At 35.4% G+C, this 18,590-nt stretch overlaps 1 protein-coding gene across 5 annotated transcripts in view; it reads left to right on the plus strand.

Annotated features, from left to right (window-relative positions):
- GPR155 (G protein-coupled receptor 155) overlaps window positions 1-18,590 on the plus strand; it is a 42,557-nt gene that overhangs the window by 12,495 nt on the left and 11,472 nt on the right. For all 5 annotated transcript variants that reach the window (XM_027127969.1, XM_027127978.1, XM_027127964.1 and 2 more), the window contains 9 exons: window positions 461-860; window positions 2,885-3,050; window positions 3,938-4,093; window positions 5,452-5,535; window positions 6,467-6,584; window positions 9,896-9,980; window positions 10,095-10,185; window positions 11,473-11,683; window positions 15,895-15,999. In XM_027127969.1, the coding sequence (XP_026983770.1) occupies window positions 461-860; window positions 2,885-3,050; window positions 3,938-4,093; window positions 5,452-5,535; window positions 6,467-6,584; window positions 9,896-9,980; window positions 10,095-10,185; window positions 11,473-11,683; window positions 15,895-15,999 (1,416 nt within the window). The remainder of the gene's footprint in view (window positions 1-460; window positions 861-2,884; window positions 3,051-3,937; window positions 4,094-5,451; window positions 5,536-6,466; window positions 6,585-9,895; window positions 9,981-10,094; window positions 10,186-11,472; window positions 11,684-15,894; window positions 16,000-18,590) is intronic.

Consider the following 18,590-nt stretch of genomic DNA (forward strand, 5'->3'; position numbering starts at 1 on the left):
CCTCTCTCCTGCGTTCTCTGTGCTCTGATTTCTGCCTCACCACTCCAATGAAACTTCTCTCTCAAGAGAACCAACAACCACCTTATTGCTATGACTACTTAAACATTTTGTTAGTAGATTTTTACTTTGAATTGTTTTAAGAATTCTACAGTTCTGCCCCTTTATTGAGACTAGTCTTAGCCTCTAAGTAGTAACAATTAGTGGGTTTTACTAAAAGTACTTTTTAAAAATTGATTATCATTTTATAAGCTAAATGTCATTTAATATAGTGGGTTTTTTTTCCTTTTCAGCTTTATTACTAAAACATACTTTTCCAAAACTAGGGTAATGAGGTCATTCTACACTATTTAGGTTAATTTACAATATGTTATAATTAAGCATGGAAAACATTATATTCATAATTTATTAATATATTTCTGTGGTAACCATTTAAAAATCAATTTTAATTTGTATTTTGCAGTTGAAGCTTTATATCAAACGACATACCCAGAGTATCTCCAGTACATTTACTTAGTGGCACCAATATCTCTTATGATGTTAAACCCTATAGGGTTTATCTTCTGTGAAATGCAGAGATGGAAAGACACTCCAAATGCTTCTCAAAACAAAGTGAAAATTGTGGGACTTGGACTTCTGCATGTGTTACAGAACCCAATAGTATTTATGGTTTTCATTGGCATTGCTTTCAATTTTATTCTTGATCAAAAAGTGCCCGTATATATGGAAAATTTTCTTGATGGACTTGCGAATTCTTTTTCTGGATCAGCTCTATTTTATCTTGGTCTTACAATGGTAGGAAAAATAAAGAAACTGAAGAAGTCAGCATTTGTTGTACTAATTCTTCTCATCACAGCTAAACTGTAAGTTTCACTTATTTAACTTGGGGATTTGTACTTTGTGAAAGCCTTATTTAGCCCGTTCGTTGGGATATGTCTCTATTTTCTCCATTAAATAGTTTGATAGTAGTAATCCCTCCTAATTGAGTAGTTACAATTTAAAGAAAAATGTGATGTTGGTATATTGTGGAAAGTCATTTCCATGTAGGTTACTCTTTACATTTTACTGTCAGAGGATAAAGACTATTGGTTTACCTTCAGCTTTTTTTTTTTTTTTTTTTATTTTGCGGTACGCGGGCCTCTCACTGTTGTGGCCTCTCCCATTGCGGAGCTCCGGACGCGCAGGCTCAGCGGCCATGGCTCACGGGCCCAGCCGCTCCACGGCATGTGGGATCCTCCCGGACCGGGGCACGAACCCGTGTCCCCTGCATCCATCGGCAGGCAGACTCTCAACCACTGTGCCACCAGGGAAGCCCTCCTTTCAGCTTTTATATAATTTTACTTAATATCTTCCAGTGTCCTAGTTTGATCATATTTTTAAAGGAATTTTGCAGGATTTCTGAGTTTTCTAAATTTATTAAAATCCTATTGGCCATGATGAAAACAATAATTTTGAATATAAACTTCTATTTCATGAATTTGAGGGAAATATTCTAAAATTCTGAGGGTGGCTGAATATAGGTAAGTCAGTAGGAATGATTATTATTAACCATCTGATCCTAGCCTGTAAATGAAAAGTTCTTAGCTCCTTAGTTGATAGTTCCTTCAGCCTCCTTAGCTCTTTAGACGTGGAGTTATACTTCCTGGTAAAGGTGACATAATTTTACTACAAGATTATCCCAAGGCACTTGGGGCATATTTAACTATTGAATTTAGCTCTTGTATAGACAATTAAATTCATGAGACCAGTGCAATATGAAATAGTATCTATATTTTCAAAATAATAAAAATGAATATAAATTCTGAAGATTATTAATAGTGGTGTTATGCTCTTGGAAATAAAGTATTATTTAGTTTTTTTGTTTAATTTTTGGCTGCACTGCATGGCATGTAGAATCTTAGTTCCCCGACCAGGGATTGAACCCACGCCCCCTGCAGTGGAAGTGTGGAGTCTTAACCACTGGACCACCAGGGAAGTCCCTTATTTAGTTTTTCACAGCAATAAATATGGTTCTAACAATAATAGTAATACCAACCATTACTTATAAGTATTTAAATATTCTCATTTTAAAAATCTTTTTTCTGGTTCTTTGATCCCTATTACGTAATTTCTTCTTCTTTTAATTAAAAAAAAAAACACATAAGAGTAGTTCTTTACTCCATCTGAGAGCATGTCTGTAGGTGCTGCTGTGACAATATTAACCTTGGTTTTGTTCTTTCTAAAGGAAAGCTCCATTAACTTGCTACTGTTGATATGGTCTTTCTATGGAATCCTGGAGGATTTGTTTAATAATTAACTCTTCACCAGATCTGGATTTCATTAGTTTTCTGCTCTACCTCAGTTATTTCAGTTCCCTTTGCTAAACATTTTTTCTTTATTAAGATAAAGAGCTAATTGTAAGATACCTGTTTCTCTACTGGTTTTTGAAATCTAACTGAGTAGCATTGTTATCATTACCTGAACCATTTAAACCTCTAATCATAATAAAGGTCCACTTATTTATTTTTCCAAGAATGAGTTTAGTAATTTTCTTGAAAAAGTTTACTCAGATTGTCAGTCTTCTTTTTTTCTTTTAACATTTCAATGAACTAATAGGGAAAGCAAGAAACAGCAGTTATAATTACAACTTTTACAGATTTTTTGCAAGAAAATTATTCATAGAACAAAAAAAATTAGTTTTTTTCCTCCTAATTCCTGATGTTTGAAGTATTTCTAGAATATTGTTTTACTTTAAGTAGCTCCAAGTTGAATTTTTTATTCTTTCAATAAAATGATACCTTCCGGGCAGGAGAAGAATAACCTAATGCCAAGTTCACTAGAGCAATTTACTATTTGGGGACCAGCATACTTTGATACCAAGCAAATGATGCCTTTCTTGTTTCTTCAGCCTGGTGCTGCCACTTCTGTGCCGAGAAATGGTGGAACTCTTGGACAAGGGCAACAGTGTAGTGAACCATGCAAGTGTATCGAATTATGCATTTTTGTATGGTGTCTTTCCTGTAGCTCCAGGAGTGGCTATCTTTGCAACACAGTTCAACATGGAAGTAGAGATTGTATGTATATATTACTTTCTAAGTTTGATTGTTTGGTTAGTAGAAAAATGAATTTTTGAAACACAGAAATCTACATTCTTTTATGAGAATCTGATATCTGTAAATTGCCTCATTATAAATAAAGAGACATTATGTAACATCGTGTAACAAGTGAGTTATTTAATCTGGGGTCTTTTCAGCCATGACTTTTTTCAGTAGTCTTTTTTAGTTTCAAGTATTTTAATGCTGTAATTTTAGTTAAGCCTAAAGGTTATTTACAGAAGGGTAACTTTCAAAATTTGAGGGGAAAAAATCTGATTTATTCATTGATAATCCAACCACCAGATGCAAAATACCACATAATCAACTGCAATAAATAGCTAAATCAGTTAACATCGATTAGTGTCTAAGCATGTTATCTACAGCATTAGAGCAGATGTTTTTGAAATATAACATGAAGGAACTAAATTGTTGACCAAAGCTTAGTTCCATTATTTAATCGGTAGAATGTTTGCATGGTAATTTTTCTCTTTTTGAAATTGCTTTTATTGCCCTGTATTTTATGAAATAGTATGGAAGGAAACTGGTCATCAGTTTAAGTAGATCATTGATATGGTTTACTTTCTAGAATCTAGGAGATAAACATCAGATGTGGGATTTCTAGCATTGTTATATGCAAATATAAATTGAGCATAGACTGGAAGAGAAGCCAAGGGAACTTAACTGTGTTTTCTTTTAAGAACTCTAAGAAAAGGGGAATATGATATTAGATAACATGCTGGATTCTGTGATGTCTCTTTACTGACTCCTGCTTTTATTTTAGAATGCCTTAATGTGCTGTGGCTAAAGTTTACGAGAATTGTTTAAGTGAGTCTGTGACTTCCTCAATTTGACTTCATTTTTTGCAGATAACCTCAGGGATGGTAATAAGCACATTTGTGTCTGCGCCAATCATGTACGTCTCTGCCTGGTTACTGACTTTTCCCACCATGGACCCGAAGCCATTGGCATATGCCATCCAGAATGTTAGTTTTGATATAAGTATTATCAGTCTGGTCTCCTTGGTAAGTATGTGTCAGTGTAAAAATGAATGAGAATCACAGAATGAATTTGAGAATAGCTTGGTAACAGAAAGTTAGGGAGTAAAAATATAATTTCTTATGCAATACAGAAAGCTAAAGCCTACCCATAAAATATAGTATCAGCCTTCTGAGTTTTGTCTTTCCAGTTGGGAGTTAGAGTTATATAACAGACAAGCCATGAGATTTAGTCATACTTGGATTTGACTCCTGGCCCTGTGACAAACTAGCTGTTATTTCTCTGTGGAGTTACCTAAGCCTCTCTAAGCTTCAATTTTCTCAACTATAAAATACAGATAATAATTTAACGTATTTCCATGGTTTGTTTTAAGGATTACATGAGACAATATATGTAAAAGGCATTCTGAAAATGGTGAATTGCTATATAAATACTAGCTATTGTAGAATCATGTTGTAGGAAGGGATCTTTGGGATTAAGACCAAACATCCATTTAATGTTAATGAAACTTTTGGATATATCTAGCTCAAATTAAATACTTACACACTTGGCAACTAGAGTATCTTGTAGATTGAGTTGCCTGTTGAATTCAAACAGTATTCTGGCTGAAAATAAAAAGACAACTTTTGCTGTTAAAGGAAAGGAGATAAGGATGAATATGTATACTGGCAACAAATAAATGTGTGATTAATGTAATTTTTAAGAAATTTTGCTTCTGTTACATTTTCTTAAAAATGATGCCCGTTGATAAGAGGGCAGTTTCGTAGGGGGAGAGACAATATAAATTTTGATGGACAATGAGGTGAGAAGAAAGAAGGAAATCAAACCAGCATACGTAGCTGGCTACTGGGTATCCTTTTAAATATAAAGAATGCAGGAAAATTAATCTTAAGGTGGATGACGTGTGTTGTTTGACGTAAGACAGCCTGGAATGTAGATACCTCACGAGCCAATGTGGTGGAATCAAAAAGGGAAAATTCAAGATAGTAACTGTGTCTCCCACTAAAGCGCCTTTCCTGAAGAGTTGTCTGTGAGCCTGTGTCCCACCCCAGCCACCAAAGGTAGGGATAGTTGGAACGTGGCCCTCCCTGTTCAAGGACTAGTTCTTAAAGACTCTGTCATTTTTGGAGTTAATTTACCATAGGATCTCTCCATGCTTTCTATTTTACTTTACTTTTACTATTAGTTTACCTTAATGCCCTTTTGGGAGCTACACAAGTTAAAGTAAATAAAATATTGCAATTCCTTTTTGAACCAGGATAAGAGAATTCTTTAAAGAGGCTAATAAGTAATTAGTAAAGTAATTATAAAATAAAAGTTAGTAATTAATAAGTGATTATAAAGATTAAGAAACCTGAGTAACGTTTGAACCTCTGTGTTTAAGATCTGGTCTTTGGCTATTCTCCTTTTGAGCAAGAAGTATAAACAGCTTCCTCATATGCTTACAACTAATTTACTCATCGCTCAGGTTAGTAAACCTACAGATAATTAAAGCTGTGTTTTTCTCATTGGTTATATTACTATAGAGGAAAAAATCGCTTTGTTGGGTTTTTCCAGGTATAAAGTCAAAAGTATTTTTTTACCAAATACAATCAATCACAATTTGGTTACAACTAATTTATGCCGAATTTATTAAATACTGCAGTGTGTCTTAAACTATACAAAGTTGAGGCTAATACAGTTGGCCCTCCATACCCATGGGTTCCATATCCTCAGATTCAACAAAAATGGATCGAAAATATTCAGAAAAAAAATTCCGGAAAGTTCCAAAAAGCAAAACTTGAATTTGCCATATGCCGACAGCTATTTACATAGCATTAACAGTGTATTTGGTATTATAAGTAATCTGGAGATGATTTAAAGTATACAGGAATATATGCATAGGTTATAAGCAAATACTACAGAATTTTATATAAGGAACTTGAGCATCCTTGGATTTTGGTATCTGTTGGGGGGGCGAGGAGGTGTCCTAGAACCAATCCTCCATGGATACAGAAAGACAACTGTAATGACATTTAGTGATAATTTTGCATTTTTTAATAGAAATAATTGAATCATTACAACTTAAACTCTCTCATAATCTTACTTTTCTAGTTAAATCTTTGCATGTCTCAAATCATAAAGGAAAGAAGTTTACATTTTCTATGTAAACCTTTTCTAAATATAAGGTTAGTATTTAGAATGTTGTCATTATCTACTTCAATTAAATAGAAGGCTTGTTAAAGGCTCGGTATAAAAAGTTTTTTAATCATAAAACTCGAAGTTTTAGTGTAACTAGAATGAAATAGTTAATTACTCAGTAATAATTTTAAGTGAATAATTATAGTTGCTGTGAATAAAACTCATGAGTATGAGTCATATGAGTATGACTGACTGTTTTTTTATAATTTTTTCTTCAGTCTGTTGTCTGTGCTGGAATGATGATATGGCATTTTGTTAAAGAAAAAAATTTTGTTGGACAAATTCTGGTGTTTGTTTTATTGTACAGCTCCCTCTACAGCACCTACCTGTGGACAGGTAAGTTGGATCATGAAGAGATATTTAGGTCCCCCTCTCCTCCATCACTTGAGGCCTCAGTTTCTAGTTATCTAGTTGAAGTCTAGTAGTACAGGATTAGGGCATTCACTTGGGCAGTTACACCCACTAACATAGACAGTCTGCAAAGCTGAGTTCTCTTCCCTAATCACTCTGTTTCTGCCTGGGCTCAGGTGGTTTCCAGTCACATGTCCTTTTTCTTCCGGGTCTTGGGTTCTAGGCCACAGTCAGCACAGCTCCCCTTTGGAGCCATCAAGGGGGAAAGGCACTAGAAGCAGGTAGGGAAAGGAAAGAATGGGCAGAGAGGGATGGGGCATGTGAGGTGTGTCGCAGAGCTCACTGTTAGAATCCAACTGAACTGAATGAAAAATTCTGGCTCTGCCTTAAGCCAATGACTTAACTTTTGCGGTCTCAGTTTTCTTATCTGTAAGCCTGGATTATCACACCTTACAGAGTTATTTTGAGAATCAAATGAAATATGGATGTTTATGCCTGGTACATGGTAGGCACTCAACAAATGTAACTATATTATTAAATAGAGGGAAGAGCAGTAATATGAGAACGAGAAAAACAAGTGAACAAAAGGGTATGGAAAGAGAAGAATACCCAGGAAGAAAAACTATTTTTCATTTCAACTGGCCCCATAAAGGATATTCAGAATGTTTTAGCACATTGCTCTTTTGACGTATAACATTTATTTGGGTGTGTACATTCTGGTATGTTTGTGAAACATTCAGTCTGGCTGATTTGTATTCATACCACAAATGCAAACCTATAAAATGGCACATAAAAGGAAACTGTAGAATGGTAGCACTGGTTATAGACCCTGTTAGGAGGCAGATGTCGGGAAGTGGCTGGGGACGGGGTGGGGGGGCGGACAGGCCTTTGATTTCATGCCTTCAGGATCAAAGCAGGACCCATCTCAGTCAACAGCCTTTTGAAGTGAAGCAACAATGTGGCGAGGAATTCATACAAAATGAATTCAGTGCAAACAGGAGAAGGTTTGCTTTTTAAAGGCAAGTACACCTTGCAAGGCATAAGAGTTTTCACGAGCTGTCAAGTGAAAAGAGCCTGAATACTTTATTTCCAAATACAGATGAACCAACTTGATCTCTAATACTTAGGTTTATTAAGGTTAAATTTATAATGAGAATAAGAGAGCAGTATATAGATCAATCTGTCAAAAAGCCCCAAGTTTCTCTGATATCCTCTTCAAGCATGCATACCAAAATCTCTCCAAAGAAGCTGTTCTGAATTCCTTGACCTCGATGAAGAATAACCTTGAGATTATTGTGATATAACAGAACTTTAGACCTAAAAGGTCATTTTAAATCATCCTGTTCAGCCATTTTCAGTTTTACTCATTTGTAAACCATCCTCATGAATTTTGCCATATCTGCGTACCACCTGTCCTTTCTTTCCACCTTAAAATTAACTCACTTTTTTTACTTTAATAAATTTAGGCTTATCTCAGTAAAATCCCAGGTTTCATGTGTTAGTTAAAAATTTTTCAAGCACATGTTAAAATAAACACATGATTAGTCAAAAAATGTTCCCCCCGTGCCACCTACAGTCACCGCACTTTCGGAAACACGGGTCTAGTTTAAATCTTTCATTTTGCCAATGGAGGAAAATAAGGCCCAAAGAGTTTAACTGATTCAGGCAAGAACTCTCACAGCTTCCTCAGTGAGACATCCAGGCCTAGACTAAGCCTGTTCTTCATATGTCAATACTTTCACAAGGCAGGAATGAAATGATAAACGTTGGAATTTTAAAGAGTGCCCTCACTACTATGACACAGTTGGTACTCTTTTGTGATTGGTTACTTGCTTCCCTGGCACTTTAAAAACCTGAAACAGAGTGTGCAAATGCATTGGGAGGAGCACTGGTATTACAGTGTCTCTTGAACTTGAGTACTGTGTGGGTCCTCTGTAAAGAAAAACAATTCTCAAGGATCTCAGTGCTGATTTGTATTATTTCTAGCACGGTGTTACTTAATCTGTATAATCTTAAATCTAGGTACGAATTCCTTATATACAGCTAATATACAATTTTAAAACCAAAGCAAATTCACAGATTAGATTTAAACAAAACTACAAGCTCAGTAACTCTAATTAGCAAAATTAATTGACATGACAAAGGATCTTATTTTGCTAATCTGAATCACAGCTTGAAATGTAAAATGTAACTCATTTTTCTCTGGGTAGGGTTTTTTTTGGTTTGGCCTGGCTCTACTTTGATGTGTGGGTTTATGACCTGGTTATCTTGCTGCTTTTCTCTTCTTCAAACTACCACAGAATGTTCATCTGGACTATGTGTTGTGATATTATTTGGCCTTCACTTGGCTCAAACTTCAGATAAAACCAGATGTAAGCCCTGAAATAACGAGACTGTACTTTGGTTGTAAGATGGTCATCCAGATGATTATCATTGCAAATAAACCAAAAAGACTCTTAACATTTCTCACAGAAATTTCCAGATCCCTATGGGTCCACAGATCTGAGTTTTAGAAACACTGACAGAGTTGAAGGACTTAACCTTCTGGCAGAAGGCTGGGTTTCTAGTCTTGCTGTGCCCTCTGCTGGCTGTGTAGCTTGGGCAAACCCTTGTTTACGTATCTATAAAATGAAGGCATTAAAAAAAAAAAATGAAGGCATTAATTTAGAACAGTGGTCCCTTCCAGCCCTAAAGTTCTAAGCTTCTATAGCTATGTAGAATTTATTAAATGTTACTTCTATAAATAATTGGGTATAAGATATAAGGAAAGCTCTTGAAATATTTGTTTTAAAACATTTGTTTAAATGTTTAAAACATTTGTTTTTGTGTTAACTTTATATTATATTCGTATTAAGGTCCATCATTTAGACTTGGTGAATTTTCCCAAAACAAAACCTGTATAAGAATTGCCTGTACTTTCTTAGCACCAGCAAAGTGGGGGGTGTTTTTATTTTTAGAATCGTTCTGTATCCAGTTAAAAAAATTTTTTTTCCAAATATACTTCGATTCCAAACACATCAGTCAAAAGAACAAAATGATTTGGGCTTTTTGAAAAAAATCTTCATGTATTAAACAAGAAGATTTCAGTAAAGAAGCAATGTAGGAGGGAAAACATGAATGATTCTGAATTAAGAAAACTTGCTTCAAAATATTGGGAAAAGCATTTATTTAAAAGGAGCGAATTCTAGGGCAAGAACTACAGACTACTATTGAAATAAGCTTGGTTAAAGTTCCATGAAGTCTGATCAACATCAAGAGTAATCACCTATCTTTCAATCTCTATTTTTTATTCTTAGGCCTTCTAGCAATTTCTTTGTTTCTTTTGAAAAAGAGAGAAATGGTACAAATTCCTGTTGGAATCCTCATAATATCTGGCTGGGGGTAAGTTGGTAGTTTTCTGTTTGCTTACACGTTCCCACATACACAGTTACTATTCATCCTCTCTTTTTTTCTCTCGCTCTTTTTTTCTCTCCCTCTAAACTCTTGTTATTATAGGATTCCTGCTCTCCTTGTTGGTATTCTTTTGATAGCTGGAAAACATAATGGAGACAGCATTGACTCAGCCTTCTTTTATGGAAAAGAGCAGGTGAGAAGAGTTTATTGACAGTTCTGTTCTTGAGAATGTCTCTCTTTAGCTTCTTAATGTGTTTTGCTATACTTAAATTAAAATTAATTTTGAAAGTCTATTCCAGTTTATTGCCTATCACACTGGTGATCCTATGTCACTTTGTTAACTCACACCTCAAAATGCAGTAAAGATTTTACATGTCTATAAAAAGGAAAATGAAATTGAAAAAAAAGATTTCACATGTTTAAGTCTGTTTGTAGCTGAGGATTTCCAAATATTTGAAACTTAACTGGGTCTTCTTAAGCATACTTATGAATTATGTTCCCTTTATTGGAGGAAAGGGTGATTAATTTAAAGCCATTTAATAAGTTAGCAGTAATAATAAAAGCCAAGTTCTTGACTTTCAATTGTATCATACATATAAATTTCAGAACAAAAAGTATTTGGGGAAAAAGTGTGCTTGAAAAGCTATTGAGTAGGAGGCTTCTGAGACCTGCTGAATCAGAAATTCCCAAGGATTTGTGTGGTTTTTGTTTTTTTTTTTAATTGAAGTATAGTTTGGTCTACAATATTACATTAGTTTCAAGTGTATAACATAGTGATTCAATATTTTTATAGATTATACTCCATTTAAAGTTATTGCGAAATAATGGCTCTATTTCCCTGTGCTGTACAATACACCCTTGTTGCTTATCTATTTATACGCAGTAGTTTGTATCTCTTCATTCCACATCCCTACCTTGCCCCTCCCAAAGATGTGTTTTTTAAGAACTTCCTAAAATGATTTTGATTTCTTACCCTTTTTTTCTGTTTTGTAATTTTGAATTTTATTGGATTGTTGTGAGAATAAATAAGATTATCCATATAAATGACTTAGACTAGTGCTGGCATATAGTTAGTACACAATAAGTATTAGCTATAGTCACTTATTTTTAGTATTATCACCATAACAAAGTTTCTAGTTGAAATACACTTGAACTGTGTACTAAAGCAAGCAAAATCTTTGAAGTAAAGAAAAAGTCTCTAAGTAATCATTTAGATTACTTGTAGAGGAAACCAAGGACATGATGCATAGTGAAAGAAGCATCTAGAAATCTCGTTTGATTACAAGCAAACCCTAATTTCTCTTCAAGTAACTTACATTCCTTCCATACTCTTCCTCTTTTTTAAGAACTACTATTGTAGAGCATTTATAGCTATGGAGATAACGCATTTTCTACCAAAAAAGTGCCCTTAACCTCGTATATTAAGATTTCAAGCTGGAATTGTGAAAAGTGGCCTAACGTCTCTTTGCAACGTTGACAGATGATCATCACGGCAGTCACCCTGTTCTGCAGCATTGTGATAGCCAGCGTATCACTCATGTGTATGTACCGCACCTCCCAAGCAGGACGCTATGAAGTTTTCGACCAGTCTCAAGACCACAAAGCAGCAGAGCCTGGAAGCACTGCTTTCGAGGACAGTCCAGTGCCGATAAATGAACATGAACCTTTTACAAGTTCTATCCCAGAAACAAGTATGATCCTTAATTATAAAGAAACTCTTACATGCCTGTATAGCCTGTATCCTAAATGTTTTGTTTAAGGAAACTTCCTTGAACTATCTTGAATATCACAGGTATTTATGAAATGAGGAATTTGAATCATAGTCAATAATAGAAAGAGCTTGCAAGTTCATTTATTAGATTCTTGTTTATAAATCTTTTGTGAAGATAATCTTTTTTTAAATCCTAAGACTTCCTTGGTCCTGAGAGTTTAGAGAAGAGTAACAACTGAAGGAAGGCCCTTTCTAGGAAACTAAGCACCTGTGTCTGTTAATTTAACAACATTGTATCGGGTAAGCACCATCAATAAAATGAACTAAAGAGGATTGATTGAAGCAGGGTTAATGGTGAAAGTTGGGAGTTGGCAAACTACAGTGGGCCATCTGTTTCTGCATGTTTCAAGAGCTAAGAATAGCTTGTACATTTTTAAAGAGTTGAAGAAAAATTTTAAAAGACAAATATTTTATGACACTTGAAAGTTATATGAAATTTAAATTTCAGTGTCCATCACATGTTATTGGAACATAGCCATGCTTATTTATTTATATATTGCCTATGGATGCTTTCACGCTATATTGGTAGAGTTGAGTCGTTCAACAGAGATTCAATGGACTGCAAAGCCTAAAATATTTATTATCTGGCCCTTTATAGAAAATATTCGGCAATCCTTGGTATAAGTGAAAATATGACCCTAACCAGTGACTTTGTTAATGTGTTAACGGTTATCGGGTTTGCTTCAATTCGTGAAGGGAACTCAGCAATAGAGTATGCATTTTGGATTCATTGGTGCATGTGGAGATTTCATAGACATAGACCACTGTGCTAGGAAGTGTAAATGATGGTACCTATTTTGTTTAGAGAGTGTGTGGAGTAGAGAGATGACTAATCTTAAAACTATTAGTTGTAAATAGCAATAAGTAAAGAAAGAGCAAAAATAAATCTCTTTTTAAAAAGAGATTTTAAAAAGCATTTTAACTAACTTAAAAGGAAGAAGATCCCACAAAACTTACTGTCTTACATTGCCTTCCTTCCTCTCTCCTGTCCTTCCTCCCAAACTGGAAGTAGATGGCATGGGGGTTAGAAACACGGATCTGGAGCCAGTCTGCCTGGGTTCAAATCTGACTCTACAATTTACTATTATTTGGTCTTAGGCAAGTTCTCTGTGCCTTGGTTTCCATATTTAATGCTGCTAATACCAACTACATAGGACTGCAGGTTCCCACTACATAGGACTGTAGTTTGCCAACTAGTGATTTACATTAACCCTGCTTCAATCAGGTCTCCTTTAGTTCATTTTATTGGTGGTGCTCACTAATTTCTTTGTCAGATCCTTTGTGATTATGTCATCATCATTTCATTCTTTTGAGTCCTCTTGACTATTTTCCCTTTTAAAACAGAATTTCAAGGATTATGTGTATGCTTTCCCTAAGATTTTAAAAGCCACTTTTCTGAAGTCTCAAGTACTTTTCTGATCATGCCCAGCATCCTTTCCTTCCTTGCTTTCTTTGTGTACTCTCACATTTATCCTATAAATCCATCTACTTTATGTTTTCAGACAGGGCGTAAAGACCACCACTCTCTACATCTTCTTCTCCTGCGAGGGTTTTAGAACTGGCCACCAAAGGCCTGCGAACATGTGTGGGGAGTCCTAAACTAAGTGTCTTAAGCCCGGAGACTTCTGCTACGTCTCTGCTGTCCTTTAAAAATAGCAAATAAACAGTACCATAGATGTTCTTTAAATCCTGTCATCGTCATCTCTAGCAGGAAAACTGGCTTGCACCTTTTGTATAAGTAAATGGAGAGCCAGAAGACAGCTATGGCTTATCTCAATAGAAAACCTTCTGCAGTGTTTATACTTCCCTCTCCTCTTATCTCACTGCTTTATGATTGCTTTATAAATTTTCAGTATAACCCACTAGAGTGTAAGTGCTGTGACTGACTTGCCCATCATTATAGCCTCAGCACCTAGCATGGTATCAGGCTTCCTATGCATGTTTAGTAATATTTGTTAAATGAATGGATAGATGCATGGTCGATAAGATGCGCCATGATTTTCTGAAGCTACCCTGAAAACTCCTGCGGCAAAGCACTTGTTTATTTGCCTATTCGCCCACGTTCCTAGGAAAAAGGTTTTTAAACCTGTCTGGTTATTTTCCTTCCCTAAAGCCTGCTCTCTTCTGCTTTGCTAGTAGTATTAACACATAACACATTAGATGTCCAGCCTGGCCTCCCCAAATCTCAGTAATCCAAAGTAGTTCACTCCCTTCTGCCCCTCGCTACACATTTGTCAGAGACACGTGATTTGCTTACACTCTTAAGTGTGGAATTATAATCGAAAGGAAAACTAACCTATTTTAATATGAGAGCAAAGGTTCAGTTAATAAAAGAGAAGGCCATATCATCTCTCTTATATATGGAATCTTAAAAAAAAAAAAAACAAGCTCATAGATTCTGAAAACAAGATTCGTGGTTGCCAGAGGCAGGGAGTAGGGTAGGAAAAATGGGTGAAGGGGGTCAAAGGGTAAAATAAAAAAGTAATAAATAAGTATGGTGTATTACTGAGCAACATGCAAACATACATACATAAATGAGAAGGCTAATGGGACACTTACACATCCTTCTTACATTTGAAGGGAAAAACTGCCATGTGTGTGTGTTCCCTATACATATGTCTTTGGAATGGGCTGGCTTTATGTCTGTTTTCTTAACAATTTTATCTTAGTGAATTTAAGCCTTCAAATTTATGAAGGTAAGAGGGCAGGGCCAGCTGATTTGTGTATTTTCTTTTCGATTATTCTGTGGCATCGTTATCTTAAATTTAGAGAGACATTTGTAATAGCTTATTATAGATTATAGTCTTTATACTTAGAAATCTTTTTTTGTTTTGTTTTTAAGAACACTACTGAAAAATTAAAGCACATTATCAATGAAGGTTTCAGCCTATGAATTGTTCCTTTTTAGTACATTAAGTTTTAATACAGTTTATCACTGAAGTTATTCTATTATAATCCATGTCAAGGAGCACCGTGTCCATATATATGAGATGTTTTAAAGGACACTGCATGCAGTTCTCTGACTATATAGAGGTAAAATTACAGCTCTATAGCAGATGTCTCAGTATGACTTGTGTAAACCAGTTTACCTATAAACCAGCAAGAGGCTTTCAGCAGTATATATCTAAAAATAAAAAAAGAATACAACTGCTTTTACTGCATCTTCTAAACTAGTAGGAAACATGTTCTTGAAAGAAGTGAGTTTTGAGCTAAACTTAGAGGAGGAGAGGGTTTGGATGAAATCTATGTCAAGTTAGGCCAGGAGACTCAAACATGAAGTTTGTGGAGGACAACTAGAGAATTGTCCTGAAAGAAGGGAAGGGCCTTTGTTGAATAATGGGAGTGGTTGGATAGGGGGAGAGGGGCCGAGTCCTAGAGAGCTTTCAAATTCAGGCTAAGGAGTCTGAATTAGCTGCAGTTAGCAATAGAGCATTAGTGCATGTTTTCAAGGAGAGATGAAATCAAAGCTGTATTTTAAGAAAGTGGTCAAATTCTTATTTCCCAAAGCACAGTGGAAACTAATAAAACAGCATGGATAAAAACATTTTCCTTAAAAAAAAATTAATTAATTATGGGAATTCCCTGAGGGTCCAAAAAAGATATCAGCTGGAGAACAAACAAAAACATTTTCCTTATTTTCCTTGTCTCACACAAAGGAATATGTAAAAGACTGATCCTTTGTCTGCCACTCTTTAAATGTTAGCTTCTGTATAAGGACATTTGAATTTGAATACTTTTTTTTTTTTGCGGTGCGGGGCGGGGGGGGGGGGCCTCCCACTGCTGTGGCCTCTCCCTTTGCGGAGCACAGGCTCTGGACACGCAGGCTCAGCGGCCATGGCTCACGGGCCCAGCCGCTCCGCGGCATGTGGGATCTTCCCGGACCGGGCACGAACCTGTGTCCCCTGCATCGGCAGGCGTACTCAAGCACTGCGCCACCAGGGAAGCCCCTGAATACTTTTTGATAGATACCCATACAATGTGGCTGTATGGAAAATTTGTGTGTGTGTATGAATGAGTTAGAGAGTTTTTTTTGTTTTGGGGGGGTTTGGTTTGTTTTACCTGGCATCTCTTCATGCTGTCCATTCCTGTTGTGCTTGGACTCTTCCCTCACATGGTATTTTGTCTATATAGGTTGCTGCTCCTGCTCCATGGGAAATGGTGAATTATGCTGCCCATCCACAGAACCAGTAGCAAACATAAGCACCAGTGGCTCTGTGACTCCCTCGTTTGAGGAAAGTAAGTGCCTCTGGCTGGGAGCTCAGCTCCGTGCTCTGTGACGACCTAGACGGGTGGGATGGGGTGGGTAGGAGGGAGGTCCAAGAAGGAGGGGACGTATATATACATATAGCTGATTCACTTCATTGTACAGCAGAGACTAACACATCATTGTAAAGCAATTATACTCGAGTAAAATAATAATATAAATATATATTTAAAAAAAGAAAGAAAGAAAAATAAGTGCATCTGGGCTATGAGGATGGGCCTAAGGAACAAAAGATTCCTTATTCTTATGCCTTAAAAGAACTCTATATAGAATTTCTATAGAAGCTACTGTTTGAGAATATTCTCAAAGAAAGTACAAATAGTATAATAATTGTGCATACATAGGGTACTGATTTTTAATTTGCGTGGAAATTTTCCAATAAATTTAACCCAAGTGATAATTCCAAGAAGTTTGCTCTAAGGACCATTATTTTTTGGGGGCTCTTGTTTTAGAAGCTGAGACTTTTCCCCTACTCCATTCCCCCAGGGCCAGGACTAATTAGGTAGTGCTTAATTACATTTGGAATCCATGTGCTTTAAAATATGCCCTTTCTTATAAAATAAGAAAAATCTTTACAAGTAATAACCTTTTGGCATATAGACTAAGAGACTAAACCACATTTATGGTCTGAATTCCAAATTATTTAAGACAACCGAATACATTTATGTGAAATTGCAGTGTACCTTCAGTTGATCATCCTTATTTTTAATCAAAGTAGAAAGGGAAACCCTAAAAAGTCCTCTTTATGATGGAGCATACGTCAACTGTTTTGCTGTCATTATGTTTTTATATAAGAAATGTTGTGAGGATTATAAGAAATGATGTGTACAAATCACTTAGCACAGTGAGTGGTATACAAACTAAATGCTTATTAAACATAGTAGCAGCAGCAGTAGTTGTTGTTATTATTCAGGCGGGATTTGTACTTGACTGCTTTCTGCTGGCTAGGAATGAATCTTAAATAGTAGAATTCCTATTTCCATAGAAAGAAGTAAAAATACATCAGATGTTGAGCCTTCACTGACTTTCAATAGGAAACCCCTCCTGGCACTCAGATACATGTGTTTCAAGTTTTGTGTGCCTCTTTTCTAAAGCTAATATTTCTTTACATCAGAATTCCCAAGGGTTTGCCTTGCTTTTTCTTCCCTATACAGTATACCTAATAGTAAAGCCCATTAGCAAACTCAACATGTGATTTGATTCAACAACTTTTTTTACCCCCCCAAAATCCCCTTACAATTTGCTTATCTATCATTTCTCCATTAATAATGCTGATTCCTGAAAAAATTTTTTAATTATAGGGGCTTCTTAGATTTTCTGATCATATTTTACCAAAATTATATAGAATGAGAGCCATCATATAAGGACTTCATCTGCCCACATAATTTAGTACCATTCCTAAGCCTGAAATAAAGAAAGTCTAAAGGAAATCAAACCATGGACAAATGAGAATTTTTAGAGTTTAACAATGTGATTAATTCCTTGTCGCCAAAACAGTGACACACCACAAAGGCAAAATAAATATCGCAATGTGTAAAAAAGGCAAATAAAAGATAGTAAAATTTATTTTTATCCATTTTTATAATACTTCTACATAATGTTTTAAGACCAGGTTTATTATATATACTGCTAGAATTTTTCTACACCAGTATGTACCCAAATAATTGTTATAAAATGGGATCATACTACAGAAACTGTTTGGCAGCCTGGTTTCTTTTTACTTTTAACCTACATTTATTGTGAACATTCACCTATGCCATTAGCTATTGTGCCAGACCATGTTTAATGGTTGTATATGTTCTTTTCTAAGAAGAGCCTTTAGGAAGTATAAATTTTTGTTCGCTTAAAGGTAAGAGCTGTAAAGTTGTGTTTTTTAATCTCTGACTTTTTGTAATAAGACTGTATGTTAGACTAGCATCTATTTTGTAAAAATGTTTTCCCCTGCATTTGATGCCTTAGATATAGTGGAGCTGAGGTGGGAGAATAAAGGTTTCTTGCGAAAGGCCCCTCACTTCTCTTTTAGGCCAGAGAAGAGTCATGTTGTGATTTGGACTTAGTTCCATATGCGAACAGAACAAAGTGTATAATATTTTTTATTTGGTTCCTTAAAGATCTTTTCTAAGGCAAATTTTAAACTCTTTAATGAAAGGCAAGTGGTAGTAGTAAATTTGTTTTGCTCTTAGCCAAAATAGGGTATTCGTGACCTATTTACACCAAGGTGTAGATTTTTACATTCTTACAAAATTACCCCAAGGTGTAGATTTATCACAGGTGAAACTTGAGTTATTAATTTAGCCTTAAAAAAGTGTGTGTGTGTGTGTGTGTGTGTGTGTGTTACATTGTTAAATAATGTAGAAGAGAACTATTGCGTACTACTTGTATTTTTGGGGGATAAAAACATTCTACAAGTAGAACTCTCCTAAAACAACATGAAGGAGACTTCCTTGGATTTCAACTAAAATAAAATACTGATTCTGAGCTGAATGTGCATATGTGGTGGTTTGTTTAGGAAGTCATTATGAATTTAAAATGCATTCAGATAAAAAGCTCTGATTACAAATTA

The sequence above is a fragment of the Aethalodelphis obliquidens genome, unplaced genomic scaffold (assembly GCF_003676395.1).
Source record: "Aethalodelphis obliquidens isolate GAN/ISIS:26980383/991018 unplaced genomic scaffold, ASM367639v1 scaffold2, whole genome shotgun sequence".
NCBI classification, from domain to species: Eukaryota; Metazoa; Chordata; class Mammalia; order Artiodactyla; family Delphinidae; genus Aethalodelphis; species Aethalodelphis obliquidens.